Here is a 24,231-nt window from a genome sequence, read left to right as displayed (position 1 = left end):
GGTTTATAAAAATACTTGGTCTAGTGTCTGTATGGCAAAGATTTGTTCAAAACAGTTTAACGACTCTGTTACACTGTTCAGTGGATATTATGAGTCCCACTATAGATCATTTAGCCCATTTAGATCTATAACTTTCATTGAATGAACTGAAAGACAGAAGAGGAGAATCTTCCAGATTATGATTTACAGTGTTGTGTAGCAGAGAGGGGACAGCTAAGGCTTGGTGTATATCTGGCAAATAGACGGGTAAACAGAACACAAACAAAAAGCAGAATGCTATTGAGAGAGAGAAAAAACAGCACTGTCAGCCTGTGCTCAGCAGAACATAACACTTTTGTAGTCTATGTATCAATATGACCAAGGGTCACAAAATGATGAGCACTGTCACATCTGTGTAGTAAAAACAAAACCTAAACAGAAAAAGAGACAAAACACTGATTTCTATCTGTGTGTGTACTGGAAAGGACTTTATTGTTATAGTGTGCATATTTGAACTTTTTCATATATATTTGTCACTCACAATCAAAAGGACAATTTCGTAGTTGTACACATTTTTCTGTAAGCATCACTCAAAAATGCCAGAGCTGCTCCGTTTACATTCATGTGGTTACGTCACCCCTGGTTACACAGAATAATACATTTCTGAATATTTATATCTTTATCGACATCACACAGCATGATATAACAGTAGACACTTTGCTTAAAATGTTTTACATTCACGTTTTGTAAAGAATTTGATACATACAATATTAGATATATAACAAAAGAATATATTTTGTTTCTCTTTATATTTCATAATCCACATACGTTGCTTGCTTCCTACCAGTGATCATGTTTTCTGTCTTTTTTTTTTTTTTGTATAACAAATGATCCTACACAAATAAATAAAACACAAACCAACATAATGGGAGTTGATTTTGACAATGTTAAAACATTTCCTTCAAGCAAAAAAGCCACAGTGAACCACAAAATGTATCCGTCATCTTGAGACAAAGACAACCACGTAGACCACTGATCTTGACTGGTTTGAAAACCTAAGAAACCTAATCTGTTATAGTCGCACACACACACACACACCCCATACAAGGCGTGAAATGTTAAAAGGGACTACATGATAATGGGATTGTACCACAAGAGCTCAATTAATTGAATTGTCAATGTACAGTGTAAATAGATTTTTTTTTAAACCTCTGCCTAGTGTATTTGAACATTGCTGCTTTACATGGTCAGCTGGACTTTGAGTTTCAAATATAATGTTCTATGTCTTTAATCTGTTGCTTTTGAATCTATAATAAAATCATTCTTTTGAAGGGGCAAAAAAGTCTTGTGCAACGTAGTGAATTTGTCATAATGATTGTTGCTCTGATTTAAGGCCATAAGTAAAACGTAAAATGTTGAACAATTAACTCAAATATAACAAAAGAAGAGCTCTACTTGAGGCAGATCATTGGATCTCAGTTCATTTTGAAAGCTATGAGCATAAATTTCCCTTGTCATGGTTAATTTCTGCTTACATTTTCTCAATGAGATGCTTTAGTCACGAAGAACGTCCCTGCACTCTCTTCATAAGGATGAGTTACTTAATGACAGGAAGTTTACGGCTAGATAAGGCACTGACACAGCGGTCTGCTTTGTGAGGTGTGTCAAAAAGGAAAAAGATGTGCTTGAAAAAATGCTTGGTGGATGCTTGATGTAAGCCAGCTGTTGCAAAAACAAACCATTCTTGGGAAACAAGGTAAAATGTGAGAAACTCACAGCTGCGCCCTAACTTATACTGTAGCAATGACTCAAAACGCTCCGTATCCTGGTATATGGCGTGAAAGATTTCCTGGAATATCAAGGGGGTTTCCATTTCTCAGTGTGTTACCTAAACCTCTACAACTTGTACTATGAAATAGGGTGTAAGTGAACCTGTCACACCCACTAACTCAATATAAACGCACACACTAAACTTCCCAGCCATACAGGATAATATAGCTTCAGAGTGTTTTCTGCTTACATTTTCACAATGACCTATAACCATCAAAAACTAAAACTAGAATAAAACAATTATAAAAAGAAAACTTTAAAGTGGAAAACACCTGTTTTGCTCCAAGCTTAAAGTATTTTGAGGTCCTTAGAGAGTTTGGACTAAATCCTAAGGGTATGGTTTAAAAACAAAAATACAGGCGCAACATTTATTTTGCCCTACAGAAGTCTAGTCAACCACTGAACACAAATGGAGCAGACTGGACAGTACAGTGTGTGGTTGGGAAACGCTCAAAGCCATCGCTTCATTCTGTCCTTTTCTTAGGAGACACTTTTTTTCAAACTCTAAGAGACCTTTGCGGAAACCTTTCTCTCTCTCACACACCATATCTTCTCCAGCATTCAAGTAGCATTTGAGAGGGCACTCCCACCTGACCCCTTCATCAGATGGATAACCAATGTCTAAGCTGGAAAAAACAAGACAAAATGTATAATAGAAAAACTGTGAGGATGTTTCTCTATCACATGCAGTTCTCTAAAACTGTAATTGCAATAGTACCTTTTACATTGTCTTACCTTGAACTGCCTGACATTACCCTCCTTCACCATGTGATGTTCATGTTGTGGAGTAATGCAGTATGCTGTTCTCTGAAATAAACACAGAAATAAACACACGGCAATAATGAACCACAAATTTAAACAAAAACGTAATTATCGGCTCAGAAACAGATGGCAATGTGGCATTTTAATCTGCATATGCTAGATGATCTCTGAAGCCATTTAAGATAGCATGCTGCTTGTGGAAAATATGAGTGTATAAGCATAGAGCCAGATGTCAGTAGCATGTTTGTGGCTTTGGGAAGTGACGCATTTAGAAATGAAAACATCTCAGTTCTAGGACCACACAAAGTCAAGAAGTCATGGACAGATTTATTGCGGGCATTCAACGTATGATGAGACTGAAACAAGGAATCTGCTGGAGGCTCTGCTGGAAGTTCACTCCACTGGAATGAAAATGAAGGGGTGTATGAATATAACACCTAATATAATCTGCCTTAGCATACGATTTATTATTACACGGTTCGATTTATTACAATACTCAATTCTGAATTCCCCAAATTCCATGATAACAGGCGGTAAAAGCTAATAACACAGGCTCATCCGGGTAACTGCAATGGGTCCTATTCACTTGCTAGGAACATTTTTTTCTTCGAGGAAGCATTTAGTTGGCTAATAAAATATTAAAACTCGAATCTGGAATCTGAGGGTTCAAAAAAATTTAAATACTGAGAAATCGCTTTTAAAGTTGTCCAAATGAAGTTCTTAGGAATGCATATTACTACTTAACAATTAAGTTTTGATATATTTATTGTAGGAAATTTACAAAATATTTTCATGGAACATGATCTTTACTTAATATCCTAAAGATTTTTAGTATAGAAGAAAAATTGATCATTCTGACCCATACAACGTATTGTTGGCTATTGCTACAAATATACCCGTGCTACTTAAGACTTGGTTTTGTGATCCAGGGTCACATATGTTTTTTTTTTTTCTTCTTTCTGTTTCTGTTTTCAACTACAAATGTATAGTATTTTTAACTTGGTGTATGTAAAAACAGTACAAGTCTTTATTTAGGTAAGTGAAACTTGTTTACTAACCTCCTTGAAAGTGCCTGGCAAAGTAAGGAATTTGTAGATGGCGTAGATTGGTACAGACAGCATGGAGGACAAGGCTATGAACCAGCCCACTGTCTTTGTCCAGGAAGGGAAAATATAATCATCATATCTCAGGTCGCCGGAGGTAACAATGCTGGCGATTACCACAAGCTACACAGAAAAAGAAGTCAGGAAGTACAGAAACAATAAGGAGTAATTCACTATTCTGTACAAAAGAATTGTCAGCATAAGAAAATAAAGCAAGTTATTTTTACTGGTTAGAACTATTTAATTGTATCAGGTGTATTTCAACTACAATTGAGTTAAATTTTAGGTTAACGGAAAAAACTGATTTAATGTGTAGTAAAAGACATTATTTCCTTACAGGCAAAGTATGTAATTTTCACCACTAGAGGGTGCATATTCAAAATAAACAAAGAAACCAATGCGTAGTTTGATGAAGCAGTGATTGAGTATGGAGTCTTCATCCTATCAGCCGTTGCAATCTGACAGGACTCGGGCAGAAATCATGTTCATGGATGCTAGATTAAAGATTTATTAATGCCATTGTAGTATGAAGCAGGTTGGGGCTGAAAACCATGGAAGCGAAACTAGGCTGCTAGATACATTGCTAAAGGGAGAGTCTTTAAGAGTCAAATTATATCAGGTGTTATGTTCGTACATCTGTTTTACTCACCAGTAAGAACGCTGGACTGACAAACTTCCAGCAGAGCCTCCAGTAGATCCCTGGTTTGAAGCCCATCATGCGTTCAATGTCCTCACTAAATCTGTCCACGCCTAAGGTACAAACACACAAAGAAATTTGCAGCATCTGGACATCATTTCAAGATAAAAGAACCAGAGATCTTTCTCTGAATTGTGGCTTCTCTTCTTACAATATCAGTGATGATCTGAACACTCTTAGACAGCACTATATTCAAAAGTTATGTAATACAATTTAAAGTAGATAGGAGATGTGTTGGATGTCAGGAAATGATGTAACGAAATGCATTGTTGATAATCTTGACATTTTATAGTCTTGAGGCTTTAAGCTATTTGTTTATGTTTGCTCTTTGGGCGAGGCGAGGATACTTCATATGGAGTATATATGTATAAAGAATGAAATTCACACAGTGCACAGTAGGTCACAGTTATAAATTACCTCACTCTTTTTACATGAGATGTCTTGCAGTAACTACAATGAACTAGAACTACATATGCTTTGGAATAAGTATGAAAATATATAAAGTTGAGATAAATGTTGAATTTTTTGGTCAGTCTTCAAACATTCTTTGTCCTTGGGTTCATAGCTCTGATCTTACTCGCACTGTAATGCATTAGTGTGTTAAGCCTAAGTTACAGACAAATAAAAAAACAACATTTTTAAGTCCTGCTGAAAGAAGCACTAGCTCCACTGAAAGTCATTCAAAAGTAGCAGTGTATACAGAAAACACACTATATGAACAAAAGTATTGAGACACCTGACTATTACACCAATAGGGACTTCTACATTGCATTTTAAATATAGAGACATTAATATGCAGTTGGCTGGCTTTCCACAACATTTTGGAGTGTTTCTGTGGAAATTTGCGTTCATGCATTCATCCAGTAGAGCATTTGTGAAATCAGAAACTGGTGTTGAATGAGATGGCCTGGCTCACAATCTCCATTCCAATTTATTCCAAAGGTGTTTGATATATTTAAGGGTCAGGGCTCTGAGTGGGCCGGTCAAGTTGTTCCATACCAAACTCATCCAACAATTTCTTGATAGATCTTGCTTTGTGTACTGGGACACGATCATGCTTAAGAGAAAAGCATTGTTCCACAATGTTGAAAGCATAGCATTAGTCAAAATGTCTTTGTACGCTGACGAATTAAGATTTCCCTTGACCTGAAATAAGGAGCCTAGCCCAACCTTTGAAGAACACCTCCATACCATTATCCCTCCTCCACCAAACTTTATAGCCGGCACAATGCAGTCAGACAGTTAACATTCTCCTGGCATCCGCCAAACCCAGACTCGCCCATCAGACTGCCAAACAGAGAAGTGTGATTCATCGCTTCACAGAACACGTTTCCACTGCTCCAGAGTCCAGTGACGGCATGCTTTACACCGCTTGGCATTGCACTTGGTGATGTGAAGTTTGCATGCAGCTGCTTGGCCATGGAAATCCATTCCTTGAAGCTCTTTTTGTGAAAGTTTTTTTGTGCTACTATTCACTCAGATGTTGAATCAGCAGGTCCTTACTTTGGGACTTTACATGATTTTCGTGGATGAATTACTGCTGTTGTTCCTAAATGCTTCCACTTTCTATTACTACTGCTTACAGTCGACTGCAGAACATCTAGCAGGTTATGAAATATCACAAACTGACTTACGGCAGTGGTGGCATTCTATTACAGTACATTGCAGTTTATTACTCTGGCAACATCTGCAATCCTCACACCTCCCTGAAGCAGGAATATAGCATGTTCACACAGATGAGCAGGGAACCTGGGCATCTTCTTTAGGTGTTTTTAAGAGTCAGTGGAAAGGTCTCTTTACTGTAAATGTGACCTTCTTTGCCTTATGCTTGTAAACTGTTAGTGTCTTGATGACTGCCCCACAGATGCTTGTGTTAATGGTTTGTTAAACAAGCATGAAAAACATTGTTTAAACCCTTTCTAAAAAAAGACCTATAAAGCTTATTTGAATTATACTAAATGTACTAAACCTGTTACAGACTGCAAATTTACTAGCAGATGCAAGAAAATGCTTTAAAGCTTTAAAGATGTTGTCTATATGTGCTCACCATAGAACCAAGCTACTCCAATGGCCTCAATCAGCACCCCAAATAGAATGGACGTCCCTGCAGCATACTTGTCCAACAGGGTCAACACATAGATCCCTCCCTGTCATGGCCGAGATATAACAAAGACAAAATGCTGCTAAATAAAGGACTTCTCATCATTATACTGCTTTTACGTTATTTTGTAAAAATGAATCTATTTTGCCTGTTCATGGTATAAGTAATCAAATAAAAATGATTTATAATGTGATGACAAAAATAAATATCAACAAGAGTATTTCCATATTGTCCACTGCTAAATAAACAAACTCATCATACTTACATTTGTGATGCACAGAAGGGCCATAAGGAATGTCCCAAATACGACGGCAAATGTAAATAATTTTCTATTCCTCTTCAGGATTTTGAAGTCATCTGACAGCCCAGTGATCACTGCCTCCATGCCACCCATCTAAACAGGACAATACATGAATTAAAAGGAATATACTTCACTTTGAAAGACAGGGAATATGTTTTAGAAACATAGTATTTTATTTTAAGTATCAGTTATTAGTAATTGCATAGTTTTTGTCTATTGAATTCTATGTGAGATGGCGCAGACAAATAAAAAGGTGTTTAAAGGGGACATCGGGTACAAAATTCATTTTTACGTGGTGTTGGTTTGCATATAAATGTGTCTTAGCAGTGTGTGGACACAACTACCCTACAATGATAAAAATCCATTCACTCCTTTTTTTTAATTCCCCAAAGAACCTAAACAGTCTCACTTAACAAGCTGTTTTGATTTTCTCAGGCCCCGTCCACAACTGCTGATAGACTGTCCCGTGTTTGCATATTTCTGCCCTCAGCGAGTTGTACGCTGTCTGCCATTTTCTCTGCGCTCGAGCAGCGACAACAATGTCTTGTATGCAATGTGCGTACGTGTTATGTATATTTTGCAGACATTTCATGAAGGCCCTAAATCATACCAACTTGTGGAAACTATGCATCCGATGTGCACTTTAACTGAAAGGACTATTAGCATGATCTTTAGACAATATATAATCATAGTCATATACACCTAGACAATAACAACATCACTTTGTACTCACAGAACTGTCAATTCCAAGGGTCAAAAGCATAATGAAAAAGACTATCGCAAAGAATGTAGCCCCAGGTAGAGTTGAGATCGCTTCTGGGTAGATAATAAATACCAGTCCAGCTCCTGCACACAGATATAAACAATCACTACCCAGATCAGCAGAGAGACACTGTAAAACTCCAGAAACAAAAAAACAAAAAAACAAAAAAAACACAAAGAGTAAAATAAAAAAAGGTGTCACAGACCCTCAGTGGCCACATCCTTTATGTTGACATTATGCTGATGAGCCATATACCCCAGTACTGAGAAGATGGCAAACCCTGAGAAGAAACTGGTTACGCAGTTTATTGTGCTGGTCAGAATAGCATCCCTGCAACAAAGCACAAGATAACAGTTTACATTACATCAAAATGACTGAAGACAATCTATGACCTGAACACTTAAAACACACAGTGAGCTGATGCCAAAGCTGTGGCTTATCCCCGCTGTGGATATGCTTTGAGTTATCAAGTCTCATTCAGATGTGGACTGTAAAGTATTATAGTTTAGCTTTGTTTTTTGAAAGCTTGTTCCATTCTTCTCACAATGTCTGCCAGTTGAAATGACTAGACATTACAAAAGCCTCATTCATAACCAAACAATTTATACAAAGAGTGGATCCAAGAAGAAAGAATACAAGAATTCATGATTCTAATCATTTAAAAGTGTGTCCTAGGATGGGAACATTCAGTGTAGTCTGCGAAGAAGCGCATAAATCTGAGCAAGCCATCTGCTTGCAACATATTGTCATGGTGGCCAAAAGCTGAAGAAGTGAAAAAATGCTGTTGAATATTACACACTAGCTTTTTTAAATGTAAATAATGTGAACATGAATATTTCAAACTGACATCTTCATTGGTTTTCTTTGTTTTCTGTTAGAAACAAAAGCAAATATTTTGACATGACTGTAGATTTTAGGTCTTAGTAAGACATCTGTGCCCTGGCGAGCAAAAACCTGTTGGATCAGTGGGGTTCCAGCTTTAGACGTCAACATATTGTGATGTGAAATCAATAGTGTTTACTGTAACTCATTAGCATGCTATAGAAGTGTCCATTGACAAGGCATCTAAAGAAAACTGCAAACAAGTTTGAATATTAATCTACTGTAATTTAACACAAGCCAACCAAAGTGGGCATTGTCTTTTGCCTCTTAATACCTTCAAAAACTTAAATGAAAGGAAATCCATCATCCATGTTATCCACAAGCCTTTTGTAACTTTTTACCTGACAAACCGTTATTTACAGCATTGTTCTTTCATTAATACCTTAATATGTCCTTTCCACCTCTGCAATTACTTAATTACGAGTCATGTCATTAATTAAGTATGATGAGGTTAAATGCTCAGTGCACATCTGAATGCAACACAAAGACACTAGCCTAGTCGACAAGTATATTGTACTATTACCTAATAAACTTTACAGACCTGTTATTTTGACTACTAGGATCTACAAACCCCACAAGGTGACTGCCACCTGCTGGCCCCACTAACAACTTTTCCTAACTTTTGATCTCTGGAAATAACATGCTGGTTGTCTCAAGAGAATTTCAACCCATTAGCAAAAAAAGCTACAGTTTCACAGTATTAGTAACCTGGAATGGCTATTGGCTACCAGATCTGGCAAAAATCCCTCTAAGCCTTCAGATAAGTTATTGCTCACATTGGAACTGTTTGTAGTAAAAGATAAGAAAGATTCCATTCCATTATATAATTCTGACGAGATGTTATAATTAAGGCCAATTCACACTGCACAGACAGACACGGACTAATGGCAACAGTTACTTCTAAGACACTACAAAGTCCAACACTGATTCAACATGTTCAACTGGCGAAATCAAGCGTCGACCAATGGCAACGGATACTGACAGATGTAACACACTGATCCGACAAAACCTGGTGAATTTCTGCCGCTTTTAGAGAATATACAAACTTATTAAAGATTTGTTGTACCTGTAGCAGTTATTGTCAAATTTATTGTAGCTTGCGAAGGCAATGAGAACTCCAAACCCGGCTCCTAGCGAATAGAAAATCTGAGTAGCTGCGTCAATCCATACCTGCAGCAGACAAAAATGAGTGACAATCCATCAACAAAAAGACAAGTATGTATTTGTGACTTTTTTATTAAAGAGCATCTATTATGCAAAATCCACTTTTACAGGGTGTTTGGACATAAATGTGTGTTGGCAATGTGTGAACACAACCACCCTACAATGCTAAAAATCAACCCACTCTTTATTTTAGTCCCCATTAAACCAAACCAGTCTCATTAGGCATGCGGTTTTGATTCTCAAAGCAATATGGTGTCACATTGTTTAGGCTCCGCCCACAGCTGCTGACTGACAGTCCTGCATTGCCATAGTTTCCGCTCTTAGTAAGTTGTGTTTGGTTGTGCTGTGTCCTGCAGCTGTAGCGTCAACAATGTCTCGTAAAGAGTCTTCATTTTCTCCCAACATCTGAGCCACTGAGGGCACAGAGGGTTACTTTTATTTTTGAAGGCAATGTGCCTCAAAATCTACCTAAATACGTTTATGTCTATGCAAATAATTTCACTCCAGACTGCTTTGTGAATGTAATGTCGTTATAGTACTTAGCTAATGTTTTAACCATATTTGTGTGCGTACGTTATCAAAGTATTTTAAATGATCAGCGCTGGTGTGATTAGTTGCGAGTGCGGTTTGAGCTCTGTAACACTGCGCTCTGTCGTCCCACTTTCGGTGTGTTTGGCTGCCCATACAGTATGAAATGTTTTTAATGTGATGAAAACTGTATTTAATGTGATCACATTCATTTCCACAAACTGTAAAAAAAAAAAACGTAAAATTACGGTAAAAAACGTAAGCTGTGGTTGGCAGAATGTTACGGTAAAAAATACGGTAGCAATGTTTTAGGTTTAATGGTTAACTTAAATTTACACTTAAATACCGTAACTTGATTAACTGATATAATGTTAATGTACCAACCTATTGAAGTACTAAAATCTGTTTTGTACCTTTGTAATACACTGATAACTACCAAAAGCAGGTGGTGATGAGAAAGTAACATGATGAGCCAGAGCCCATCACAAGCAGCTTTTAAATATTAACATATATAGAAGGTGCACAGTGACATTCACACAAACACTAAACACCTTCATGAAATTGAAATAATGCAATAAACATTAATTTAACAACATTAGATGTAACATACAACCCTCATGTACAAAACTGATAAGAAAAAACTAAGAAGAAACTAAGAAGAAACAGTTATTTTAACCAAAAAACCCATTAAACTTAAATAATGTAACACAGGGAATTCTGGGAATGTCAATTTACGGTAATGCGCTGTAAATTTTACGTTCTTTTTCACTTCCGAAAACGGTATTCTACCATAAAATTACATGCAATTTCCAATATAGTTATTTACCGTATATATAGGAGGGGAACTTACAATTAACCATTTAACAGGTTTTTACTGTAGCATTTTTACAGTGTTTTACCATTAAATTCACTGTTTACAGTGCAGTTATTCAAACAACGAATAAATTATATAGAGAAAGCAAGCAAAGAACACAGTATCAACTGAGCTTTTGTAAACTCCAAATCAGTTAAACCATTGCATCACAGAATGATTCACTGTTTTGAAGCGCTTCAATCAGATCGCATATTATGAATCATTCAATTCAGATCGGGACTTCGGAGGGGGTTTGTGGGATGTTTTGTTTTATCTCCACCGGGGATGCATAGACCAGAGGGGGGGGAAATCCCCCCATCCCCCCAGCAAATCGTGCCAAGACGCTACACCCTTTTCCAAAGACAGGGTGGGAATATGCAGCTCATTTGCATTTAAAGTGATACACACCAACACAGCTCTTTTTTTAAACACACCCCAAAAATGACACTTTTCCAGATGTTATAATAAATGATCTGTGTGGTATTTTGAGCTGAAACTTCATAGACACATTCTGGGGATACCCAAGACCAATATTACATCTTGTAAAAAGAGACATAATAGCTCCAAGATATACAGTATATATCTGGAATTAGCTCATAAAATAGGTTGAGCCCTTTTAGCATGAACTTACGTGGGGATTATTGAGCTTCTTTAGGTCAATATGGAGATATGCCCTAATTCCATTCATTGCACCAGGGAGAGTGATGCCTCGAATCAGCAACACCAACAGCACTATGTAGGGCATAGTAGCTGTAATATACACCACCTGAACACACAAGTAAAGATCTGTAAATTTTTTTTTGTTTACCAGAAACAAACAGCTATACCGTATAACTATCATTAGATTTTGTACCTTTCCAGAGGATTTGACTCCTTTCCACAGGCTGAAGTAGAGGATGAAGACAACCACAACAAGGCACAGGGCGAGGTCCCAGCGAGGAAGACCCAGGTCATGGATACCTTTACTCTGATGAATGTGCAGAACCCCACGCCTGGAGAAGGAGAAATGGAAAGTGAGATTAAAAATTACTTCAGTGCATTTTGTTCGTAGTCACACTGTCTGAATTGAAAAAAATGTTGAGAAATGTGTTGTGTGCCTTGTTCAAAGGCTCTCCAGTAGTAAAGGAAGTGTCCTGGGCCACAGCACAGTTCTCCTGGGACCAGGAGATTCTTTGGAACACTTATCAATGAATCTCCAACAAATAAAACATCCATTAGTATAATATGCTCTATTCTTAGTCATGTAAAAATATTCATCTGCACAGGAAAACTGTTTTGAGTAAATACACACTGTACAGGTCTATTGGCACACAGACACCCTCTATTGCAGGGGTGTGGGGGGCCTCACTGAGTGATAAGCCACTGAAATCCTAGTTAGATTCTAGGGAGTATGTGGGAGTTGCCTGGTCACTTGACGTCACTGCTCTTATGATACTTGGAAAAGAGGAAAATGTTCTCTCAAGTCAAAGTATGATAAAGCGTTGTCCTGATAACTGAAGATCCTATAAAGAATCTACAGAGAATTCAGTCCACTCCAACTCTGTCGAGGGAACTGTATCTTGTTTTTATAGCACATTCTTACACCCTTTCATGTGCTTTATATGTTATGCTTATGCTCACTCTCATTTTACGGCTGTTTCCACTAGACTGCCCGCTCTGGACTGATGTTTATTATATGTTAACTCTAAGCAAATCTTCACAAAAACTTTGAAGAAAAGCATTTGGCTCTAACTAGTTTAACAATGGGAACTCAGAAATTAGTGGGCACTGGATTCAAATGTACTGTCTGTAACGGATTATTAACAAAAGAACAAGGAACATAGAAACAGGAAAACAGAATGAGATCATTAAACAATACAACTGTGTAGGACAAAATCTGACAAACAACACTGGAAACACAAGGGCTTACAGTAAATATATAAGGGCTATTTGATCCTTGTTGCTACATCCAACAAGCCATAGCACTTTAACGCCACACATCATGTTCTGACGCAGTGAAAAATACATCACGGAGCAAAGAGGAAACTGACAATACGCCGTCAGACAAGATAGAGCAGGTTACTTTTGTGTGTCAGATCGCTGTAACGCCTCATTTCAAGTGGCACGTGAACTGATTATCTCTTCCTCTTTACTAGTTATAGCATGAAATAAACATGAATAAACATCAGAAGGAATCTTGTTTCAATCGTGAAAAGGCATCAATACACACCATTTGTCAAGATCAAGTCTACCGACATTAATCTATTCTCCTGTCTGGTTTGTTTGTCGGACAAAATGGAAGATTCAGCGTTATGATTGGCCAGATCGCCTGTCAGTTAATCTCCCGGGGAGGGTCAATAGAGTGTTGAACGTAAACAATGCCAATTTTGCACATTATTGCTGCTGAAAAAAAATATCACGCCCTTTCCTGCTTACTAAGTTCTTCTCTACATGATTTAGCAGCTTCCACGCATTTTTTCTCTGGTTTAGACAGCATAAATTAGCAGAACAACATATTCAATAGTATATTAACTGTGCAATTCATGCTGTTGTTTACATTCGAGTATCTCCATTATTACATTATTGGGTAACTGACCAAACCATGACGTAAGAACAAACAAGTGGAAACACACTAGGTGCAACATACAGACACAGAACCACTACAACTAGTCCAGCCAAACCATTATAAACATACAATATCAGTACTTTTTCAGACACTGAGCTGCGTCAGTTGCTTTAAAAGATTTGCCAGAATGTAAATTACCCATAAACCCCTTTTTCCTTCAGGTTCTGGCTACCCAAGAGAGATGACCCATGTTTCGAACATTTTAATGGCTGCATAAATAAAAAAAAGGGTTGAATAATGGTTAAGACCAAAGGTTTCTCAACCATCCAATGATGAATATTATTGCTGGTTTCTAGCAAAATATCTGGATACACCCCGTGAAAAGAGTCTCTGTAGAATGTGATCTAAATGATTCCTGTGCTGCACCTCCCAGCGAGGTTCAAAGAGGAGAAACAGTACAGGCCATTGTTCTTATATTATAAACAAACCCCTATAGCACTGCCAGAACATAGCTGTAGTCTTTCCTTCTGAAAGACTTATCTTGTAATAGAAAAATGAATGCTGCTCTATTTGACCACACTTTGCTTATGAGTTTAAAAGCCATGTGAATTAAAGCAGACTTGATCCATGTCTATTTACTTTAAAAACAAAATTAAAGACCAAGAATATTAAGTGACAAAGTATTATTCCCACATCCAATTCTTTTCAGCCCAACTAATTAATCTGCGATAATTCATACCTTGGTTTGATGATGTTGACATATCAGTAAAGGATTAAATCTAGATCAGATGCACAAGTTTGGTTTTGCAACATTGCGAGATGCTTGTATTTGAAAGGAAAACTCTAAAGCTGGAGAGAGTTTGAGAATTGCTCAACTTCTCATCAAACAAGTAATCTTTTCATGCACTGGGAATACGGGAATAAACGTGAATGTGAGGTCTACAGAAACATAGATGTTGAAGCCATCGTGGCTGAGTTACTGAAGAGAAGCAAAGCCAGACAAACCCTCAGGGCTCAAGAGGCGGGAAACAGCCCAATCCCGTCATCATTGCCAATAACATCACGCTGGGACCTGTCGACCCGCCTGTCCTGCTACAGTTTGACCTTTAATCCACACTCAGTGACATTTCAGTTGACCCCTGGCCCTTTAACATACCTATACCCTGTACAAATCTCTTGCTTTATATCCATCTGACATGACAATAAATACTTTTACAAATAGCTCACTCACATTTGATTATGCATTTACTGGAAGGACCTTTTCACTAATCCTTTTGTAAATAAAGCTTTGATTAAATCTTTTAGAATTGCATATGTGTGTTATTAGAAAGTAGAAGTGCAGGCAGCGAACACTGGAAAAGGAACTATATATCCAAAAAAAAAACAAAAAAAACAATGACAAACAGGACAGTGTTCAACAAGACAACAGCAGCCCATTAGGGTGTTTCCAACTCATACTTTGGCTTGCTCACCAGAGGTATTAAAGAACATTTTTTCTATAAAGACGCTTTCAGAAAAAATGCTATTGATCTAAAACAGACATGAAGTGACTAGTGCAGTGCACCTTGAGCATGACTAGTGCCTATATAATGCATCAGTCTATAAAATGCAGTTCTCAACCAGCACAAGCAAAAAAAAAAATAATAATAAAATACCAAAATAAGGTTGAATCAGGAATGACTTCTGTTGGCACTTTTTGTTTATTCTTCGATGTTGGACTTTGAAAGAATAATTTACATTTACAATTAAAAATGAAAATTTGCTGAAAATATGCTCACCCTCAGGCCATTCAAGATGTAGATGAGTTTGTTTCTTCATTTGAAACAAATCACTTGCTCACCAATGAATCCTCTGCAGTGAATGGGTGCCGTCAGAATGAGAATTCAAACAGATCATAAAAGCATCATAATCACAATAATAAATGCCCTTTTGTCCTCTCACCAGTGTTGCCAACTTAGTGACTTCTCAGACTTTCCAGAAAATCCCCTAGCGACAAATCTAGCCACTTCTTGGACAAGCCTTATTTAATTTCTGAGTCCGATCTGTTCAGCGAGCGTTTCCCAAAAGCATCGTTAGCTAACTATGGTGGTAAGGTCCATTGAACTCTATTGGTAACAACGGAACTTGCGACCATAGTTGCTTTTGGGAAGCACATCCCGAAGCGGTCATTTTACATGCACATAGCCCGAAATCATAGTACAGCCACTGTATTTATCTTAATCAACGACTTGATTATAAATCAGGATTTTTGTGCAGATTAACATATTGGAAGGTAGAGCTGGTTATGTAGTGTTTAACGGGCCTTGCTTCAGTCACTATTTTATATTCATCCCGATGTCTCACAACAGAAACAGAAAAGTATATAAATTAAAACAGTTTTATTGAGAATTTGGCTGCGTTAAAATACAGCATATGAGCACTGATAGGCAAACAAATGTAAAAGTCAATACAATACAGTGACACCATGAATATGCTAATAAGCACATGACATCATCTAGCGACTTTTAGCGACTTCGTGTTTAGGAGGCGTAACCTCAGGTATGTGTTGCCACATTCTCTGGGATGAAGAATAAAGAAGGGAAAAGGTAATCTTCCGAAATGAAGCAGCAATATCTTCTCAGGTAAAAGTTATTAGGACTGTGTGTAGAGACAAGCTGGCCATCACACTGCTTATCAGCCCATTTGTATCCTATTAGGACAGCTAATCACGATGATCTTGTCTTCAGAAAAGATTATTTTATTCGCTTACATCAGAAACAGCGAATCTCTTTTAAAAACTGGCTTTTTTCACTACTGGTTTTTAGCACTACATTGCATTATTATATTTCGTAAACATTTTACCTGCCATTTGGCGACTGACACTGTTACATATGCTCACCAATGCTCGCATTTGGTGCTTGACAAGTGTTAATTTTAGGCCCTGCTTACATACATGCAGCATTTTGCTTTACAACATATTACTTGATGCACTGGAGTTGTGTGGATTACTTGTGCATTATTGTGATGTTTTTATCAGCTGTTTGACTCTCATTCTAACGGCACCTATTCACTGCAAAAAAAGTGGTGAGCAAGGGATGTAATGCTAAATTATCCAAATCTGGTCAGATGAACAATCTCATATACAACCTGAATGACTTCAAGGTGAGTACATAAACAATTTCTTTAAAGAATCCCATGCTTTGTTATTTACGCATGACAAAAATTGTCATTCTGTTACAATATGACAAAAGTAGATCATTTATTGTCCAAAAACACACAAATAGAAGCACAAACACTCTTCCTAACTTTAAAAACAGACATAACCACTCTTTTCATTCTGTGGCAGCAGATAAGCTTGAGCTCAGTCTCTGTGACAGCGGTTGGGTCAGGACAGATGTGAGCACAGCCACCTCTAATTAAATAATTACATTAGATTGGTGAGTATCTCGGCAAGCGTTCCCTCTAGAGCTCTTCATTCATCTGCTGTCCTGTCCTTGCCAAGCTAAATCCACACACCTATGATTTCAACATATCCTCAGCTATGTAGTCTAGCCAGAAAACGGCCACAGAAGAGAACTCTGATGGCATGTGGGGTCTCATCACAGCTTGCTTAACTCTGGAGCAAATTATATTTGTTTTTACAACAGGCAACAGAAAGTCCAAAGATGTGTTTGTGAAACCGCACATTCGTTGTGGTTATGGACCCGTCAGGCTGACATAAGTTCAGTGCTGTTATTATTTTTTGTCATTTCCTTCCTTTTATTTTTGTAATTATTAAAAACAAACAAGCACTGCAAATAAATAGCATTTACGAGACTTATACCCTTCATATCACATTTTTTAAAAGTATTTACTGAAACACAACCGCTTGGTACTTTTAATAAATCATGAGCAGAAGCACAATGAACTTACATTCTAAGGGTTCACTATTATGCTTGTTTGATTTATTATTTGAATAACTTAATTAATAGCTATTATTTGACGGCACAGTAAGTACGGTCAACATCGTTGTCTTGGCTTTTCAAACGATTATATTTTTTCCTCAAAATCCACTATTTCTGTCTTCATGACATCAGTCCAATGTTAAATCTGAGACTGTGCGTGATGCAACAAGATTTCAGTAATGACGGAATAATTAGATTTAGGACACCTGCTGTGTAAAACAATACAGCGGAGCAGTAACGGTTCATTATTCTCAACAAACAGTGATTGACTCGAACATGTCAAGATTTGCAGAGACAGCGTAGTCAAAGGATATGTGGGTGGCACACAAGCTGATGAAATTCGCTTTGTTGAGCTTGTCATATTTTGCTTTTGTCTGGTTGTCGGTTGTTTTAGAAGATGTGTGGCATGGAGGGTTTGTGTAGGACCGATGAACTTGACTGGGTTTTTATCAGGGGCTTCTGGATTGAAAGCTGCTGGTTCAACACCTCTTTCTGTGATTGGTTTCTAGCTCTCCCCATCATTTTAGCTATTCTGAGCAACACACTGCTTAATCTAATATTCAGTGTATGGTACACCTGCTGAGCATGTGAGACTGCTGTATGTGTGACAGTAATGAATATTCTCTAGTGCCCTGTGTGCTGTCCCATGATGGCAGGATTACGGGTGGCCGAAAACTATTATAATAGAGCGGCATGAGGGGGGAAAGCGGAGGAAATGACAGCTTTCCACATCCCCTCACACACAGAAGACAGCTGGGGAAATGACACTTCAAAGCGTTGCTGGGTGGGAAACCAGTCCAAAAGAGGGTAAGAGCACAGGAGAGGGAGAAAGTGAGAGAAACAGCTAAACAGACAGTGAGAACAAGACAAGCAGAGAGTACAAGAAGCGGTAGATCACCAAGAAAGACAGTAAAAGGGGCTGAGACATATGGATGCACATCCACATTCTACAGTGATGTTAGAGATTTCATAATGCATAATATCTGAGCAATAAATTAAAGAATAAAGACACGGAAACACTCACTAGAATCTGATGACACGTCTCTATGATTTTGTCCATAACTGGTTGTAAACAAATCAGCAAGTGCTGTAGGTTCTTTATTGTTCCACACATTCTTCTGGTTTCCCCTGACACAAGGAGCCAAATTTTCCCTTAGACATGGGAAAGGACTGCTTTCTTTGAAGTGCAAGCGGCTGCCTTTCTTTTAGTCTACATCAAGAGTTTTACACACAGATTGTAGGCAGGAGTTTCTGATTTTCGACTGCCGCATTGATGTTTCAGTGATACTGACCTAATTTTGAGCACTTTTAAGCAAAATTGTTCACATATGAATAGCTAATCAACAGGATATAAATAGCTAATATGAATAGCTAATCAACAGGATTAAAAACAGACATAACCACTCTTTTCATTCTGTGGCAGCAGATAAGCTTGAGCATCAACAGGATATAATATACCTGGATGGCTTAAAGAAATAGTTTACAGAATAATGACAATTCTGTCATGGTTTACTCAGTCTCATGTTGTTCCAAATCTGTGTACTTTACTTTCCTCTTTGGAACACAAAAGAAAACCTTAAACAGTCTGGTGATCATTTAAAAAAAAAAAAATAAAACAATAAAAATCACTCTGAATATCTATCTATGTTTACAGTAGAAAGAAAGGTGAACTTTTTTGAAAAAATTGAAGATCTCAGCTGTGCTGTATCTTCAGTTAGGAAAACCCTTATGAATTTTCTAGAACTTCTAAGCAGAAATTACTAAAAAAAATGTGGTAAAATTATAGACTAAAATGTTTTCCTTGGTATTCCTTTGTGATATCACTAAAGGCAGGAATACACTATACGATTTTTAAAATCTGAACAGATTTTTAATACACTACGCATCATACACTTACTGACTTCGTAAATAATCATCACAGGGGAAAACTGACCATCATTCACTAAACGACTCAGGATCATACACTACCAGTCTTTAAAGTTGTTCCGATCACAAGAAACTCACACAGAAACGTGCGCCTTGTTGCAAGGAGATGCTTGACAAATTAAAACAATATGTTATATATCAACTCAATATCAAACATGTTTGATATCCTGACTGAATGGAATCATAGGCTGAAGCTAAAAAAAGTCTGTCTCTATTGAAAAAAACAGCACATGCTGGTTAGGTATGTTTAGAAGCATGACTGCTGGTTTGAACTGGTTTAAGCTGGTCCTTAGCTGGTCGTGAGCAGGTTAAGATGATCATGTGGTGGTCCTAAGCTGGTCCTGAGCAGGAGCTAGTTACTTAGGACCAGCTAAGGACCAGCTTAGACCAGCTCAGACCAGCAGCCATGCTTCAAAACATACCTAACCAGCATATGCTGTTTTTTTCAGCAGGGGTGACCAGTGTTGGGGTTAAAGCATTACATGTAACGTAAGTTACGTAATAATATTACTTTTTTCAAGTAACTAGTAAAGTAACGCATTACTTTTGAATTTCTAAGAAAATATCTGAGTTACTTTTTCAAATAAGACCAGTCACTTTTTCCCCATTAATTGATTGACAAGTCTCCTGTTGGGAAATTGGGAGTAAACATGATGTTACTATATTCTAGACTAAATGTGAACATGCATTAATTCATCTCACTCACAAAAAACAGATTCAGTATTCCTCAAAATGAATAAAAACAGTGAAATGCAAACTCAGAATACAATGCAACCCTGCAATAATTAAATGTGTTAAATAAAACAAATATCCATCATTTAATCCCATTTTATTAACCAGTGTCTTTGCTTTTCAAGATATCTGTCATCTCAAATCTGCAGCCTGGCTCTGACTTTTGGCAACTAGCATTGACTTATTCAAACTGTAAATCGAGGCAAAAACCGTGTAATGTATCCCAGCCTTTCAGCCAACTTATCCAAATGCCTTTTGTCATCTCCTGATACATTTTGGCATGCATCAAACTCATGTCTGGAAACTTATCCAAATGCCTTTTCCTGATACATATGCATCTCATGTCTGGAAGCACTACGTGTGCATACAATGAACTAAAGCTGTAGCCTCACAGTTCTAGAAGAAATTATGCCAAATTTTCCTTCTGCAAGATAATTAAGATAACTGGAAACGGCTGGAAATCAATCGGTCTACCAATACTAAATCAGCAGTGATACACCTGACTGATTTAGCAGCAATGATTAACTAAAAAGCCCAAAACCCCTCCAGCGCAGGCTGACAGGGGTGCAGTCACTGCCAGGTTTGAAATGTCTTTTCATCTGTTCCTGTCTGATCCAAAGAAATCAGTCATATCTTTAAGAATGTTTTCACGATCTCGCACAGACAAACACGCAGTTACACAGGTGACACTGTGCAGATGTGCCATGCTTTGTGCCAGCCCTGCAAAACATTACATGCACAATGGAAAAAAAGAAAGAAGGTATGGAAAACAAATCCTGAACAGCGATAGCTGAATGATAGCTCCACTAGTTGCCATATCAGCAAGACTCCATAGGAAGCGACAGGCAACTAGTATAACATGACAAACTGGAACAATGTCAAAGGACACAACTGACTAGTAAAACAGCTGTAGTATTCATAACTGATTTTGTAAATGGTAATGTTTCATGTACTTGTTTTAATGTGTTTGGAACACCTATAAGACAAAATACAGTAAAAGCATTGTTTAATAAACAGGATATTCATACTTTTAAGAAACTTTTGAGTGGACTAAAGTTGATTAAATAGCCACTGTCTGAATTATTTTAACTGATATAGATATTGCGTTCTCATACATTTTCATGATGCTACTGTTGGATTAACATACAACAACTGAAGTACAACTGCAAAGCCACAGAGCAAAAAACAATAATAGAAATAAAGGTACGACTCACTCGTAGAACTCTGCAGCCGGTGTGTGCTTGTACTTGGCATAGGAGGTTCCGTTACCCAAGAGGGTGCCATTGATGTTTTGTGGTTCTGTGCAGTTTGGGCTGTTCCACGGGTTATTACACTTGAGCCAGGGCAGCTCACTCGTCAATGAGGCAAATAAGTAATACAACGACCAAGCTATGATGACGTTGTAGTAAAAGCCCACATACAATGCTATGATGATCACAGTGTAGCCGACGCCTGAGGAAGAAAGTCACAAGTATTTAGTTATTATATGAGAAATACGTTTTGCTTTATCTGTTTCAGGCCTCTCTTTGCTTCCACATACGAAGCTACAAGTGTGTGCACTGACTTCAAAGTCACATCAGAGTCATTGTATAACCTAGTTCACTGCCCCAACGAACACATTTGTTGGCTTTTGTTGACCATTGAGTTAACCCTGTCTGTGTCCGTTGGGTCAGTGTAAAAATGAAACATCCAAAAGTCAATGTTAGAACATTTGTTTTGGGGTTCGTTGGCCAGTGAACTAATCAAATGTGTTGAAATGTGTGAACCTGGTACTTTTAATCTCAGCAGCTTCCGTGTCTACAAAATGTCAGCGTACCTTTAAATACAGGGCAGATCTTCCAAACGGTAGCTGCTCCCTCTCTGTTATACTGACCCAGGGCAAGTTCCATGTAAAACAGGGGCATCCCAGCAATGAACAGGAACAGAACGTATGGGATCAAAAAGGCACCTTTGGGGACACATTATAGATATCTACAGATTATAGATATCTATAGACGGCTAAAAATAAATGAAGGTTAAACAACAGGCATTTGTCACTGTAGCTGCTAAGATAGTGAATCAACACTGGCGTTAGATGCAGTTTGACATAATCATAGTTCTTAACTTTGACTTTGCATTATAATGTATTAATATATGGAAAATTCTTCATGGTTTAATTTGTACATAGAGGTGAAAAGTCAAATTCAACTAAAATGCCACTTTACTTTTTTATGAAACTTTCTGACCCCATGACCTTAAGTATGTTTTTGAAATCAGAAATCTACCTGTAGCCTGCTATATTTTTCTTTGCTCATTAAGTTTTAATACTATAGTTTTAATATTATAACTGGTATGCAAAAGGAAAGTGTATAATTTATACAGAGAACATTGTTGCTTATTTTACTAAAATCTACAGCAGGCCACTGATTTTTGGAATGCATTTAATAATGTGTTTTTCTTTCCCCACAAAAAAATTCTGTTTCAGTCTCAAACCTGATGTAATACATGACTAAAGAGTGAAAAATACATTGTGTTACACATAAATTATAAAAATATAAAAAATGTTAAACAATAGCCCACATGTAGTAAATGAGTTTGTTGACACTGACATCTAGTTTATGAGCGACAACAGCACAAAGTGTTGGCAGATTGTTGAGAAAAACAACTGGTTCATAATTTTTGAACGATTTGAGTCATAATTATTGGAAAAAAGTGGCATGCTACAGTTCCTAACTGTAAGTCATTAAATTATAATATGTTGATTAAAAAGTACCTATTACTTTGTTAAATAAATAATACAAATAAGAAAAAAAAATTCTTTGTAAATTCTAGGACAATTCATATTTTTTTACAGCAGGAAAAAGTTTAATCTTTAAAAAATATACATTTCTTTCTCAAAAATTAAATTAATTCTTTCATATATGCTCTTACTTATAAGCCAAAAAATAACAGATTAAACTCAAAGATTTTCTGATTTTAGTAATATTTTGAGAAATAATGCCTATGTTATACAAAGTATATGCAATTAATATTAATTTTAAACACAAAAACAACCTTTGTAAGTTTGTAAGCTGCTCCCCCAAGTAATGATATATCAAGTAGCCCACATTTTGCACATCAGAGTTATGTAATGTAATGTAAAAACAGTGGAAAAGGTGACCCTCGGAATAAATGGAAGAACCGATCTTACCTCCTCCATTTTTGTAGCACAGGTAGGGGAACCTCCACACATTGGCCAGGTCCACAGCAAAGCCTATGACAGAGAGCAGAAAGTCCAGTTTCTTGCCCCAGGTCTCCCTGGTCACAGTCTCAGCGGAGCCGGAGGTGCAGCCGCGGGAGCTCGGAGAGGCCACGACAGAGGAGTTCGTGTACTGGACCCCATTCTGCTCCTTTACCAGGATCAGCTCCACTTCCTTTTTCTCCACGTTAAACTGTTTCAGCGGGGCCACCGAGGACAGTTTGTGCTCAGGCAGGACTTGGATGTTCATCTTTGCGCCCTGGCGCTCTCGTGGCCCCGAGGATGTGGAGCAAGTGAGGTGCGTGCCGCTCGCACTGACGATGATGATGCTGATGATGCTGCTGAGGATGATGATGATGAATAGGAAACGTTACAGCAGTTGCTCTCCCGGTGAGTGCTGCCCAGCTTTCATACGCTGAAAGAGAGGAGAAATAAAAGTTTACTGTTACCGCAAGACATAAAAGCATCCCATGCACCGCGCTGTTATCCAGCCGAGCGCGCAAAACGATTTAGGTTATAATGAATGCACGAGAGCGGTCTGTCACGGTTAACGAGGAGAAGAAAACTTTACAGTGACTATTACTCGACATTTTTCGTTGGACGCAACATACTTCATGGATTAACAATATATGTCTGCATAAAGTGTCGCTTTTCGAGTCTGTAATATTTAAAGATGACTCTACTTGTCAACATGAGGGGGTCCCTCCATGATCCGTCCCTCCTGCTTGATCCAGAAAATGAGAGACTGCCGCTTCTCATGAAGTTTTACTCTCCCCTCCCTTCCAGCTTGAGGCTATAAATTGTGAGCATTTAAACCAACATCCAGTTTCTCCACACGTGATATTTTCTATATGATCATCATCATCCTCGCCTTCTTAATCTTTTTTGAAGCTTCATCTCCGCCCCGAATGTCACACTCATCCTC

The 24,231-nt window shown here is 37.7% G+C and overlaps 1 protein-coding gene across 1 annotated transcript; it reads right to left on the bottom strand.

The window, feature by feature from the left end:
• Positions 1 to 834: 834 nt before the first annotated feature.
• slc6a2 (solute carrier family 6 member 2) lies at positions 835 to 24,231 on the bottom strand. The gene is made up of 15 exons (XM_051115464.1): positions 23,990 to 24,231; positions 23,259 to 23,721; positions 21,906 to 22,037; positions 21,304 to 21,541; positions 11,817 to 11,955; positions 11,595 to 11,729; positions 9,485 to 9,588; positions 7,742 to 7,866; positions 7,507 to 7,619; positions 6,738 to 6,866; positions 6,419 to 6,518; positions 4,324 to 4,424; positions 3,630 to 3,797; positions 2,545 to 2,616; positions 835 to 2,435 (listed from the first exon to the last, which is right to left on the bottom strand). The coding sequence occupies exons 2-15, from the start codon at positions 23,554 to 23,556 to the stop codon at positions 2,412 to 2,414; spliced, it is 1,878 nt and encodes a 625-aa protein (XP_050971421.1). The 5' UTR covers positions 23,557 to 23,721; positions 23,990 to 24,231; the 3' UTR covers positions 835 to 2,411.

This window comes from Labeo rohita, chromosome 7 (assembly GCF_022985175.1).
Source record: "Labeo rohita strain BAU-BD-2019 chromosome 7, IGBB_LRoh.1.0, whole genome shotgun sequence".
In the NCBI taxonomy this organism is placed as follows: domain Eukaryota; kingdom Metazoa; phylum Chordata; class Actinopteri; order Cypriniformes; family Cyprinidae; genus Labeo; species Labeo rohita.
The sequence above is the reverse complement of the archived record's forward strand: the minus strand, read 5'-3'. Positions and strand labels throughout refer to the sequence as shown.

What these genes read in the sequence shown, in the direction of transcription:
- slc6a2 (XM_051115464.1), bottom strand. Translation starts at nt 23,556, where the DNA reads ATGAACATCCAAGTCCTGCCTGAGCACAAACTGTCCTCGGTGGCCCCG. An exon ending in GAGTCAAATCCTCTGGAAAG is followed by an intron (nt 11,730 to 11,816) that starts GTACAAAATCTA and finishes TTGTGTGTTCAG; the next exon opens with GTGGTGTATATTACAGCTAC. An exon ending in CCCTTCTGTGCATCACAAAT is followed by an intron (nt 6,519 to 6,737) that starts GTAAGTATGATG and finishes CGGCCATGACAG; the next exon opens with GGAGGGATCTATGTGTTGAC.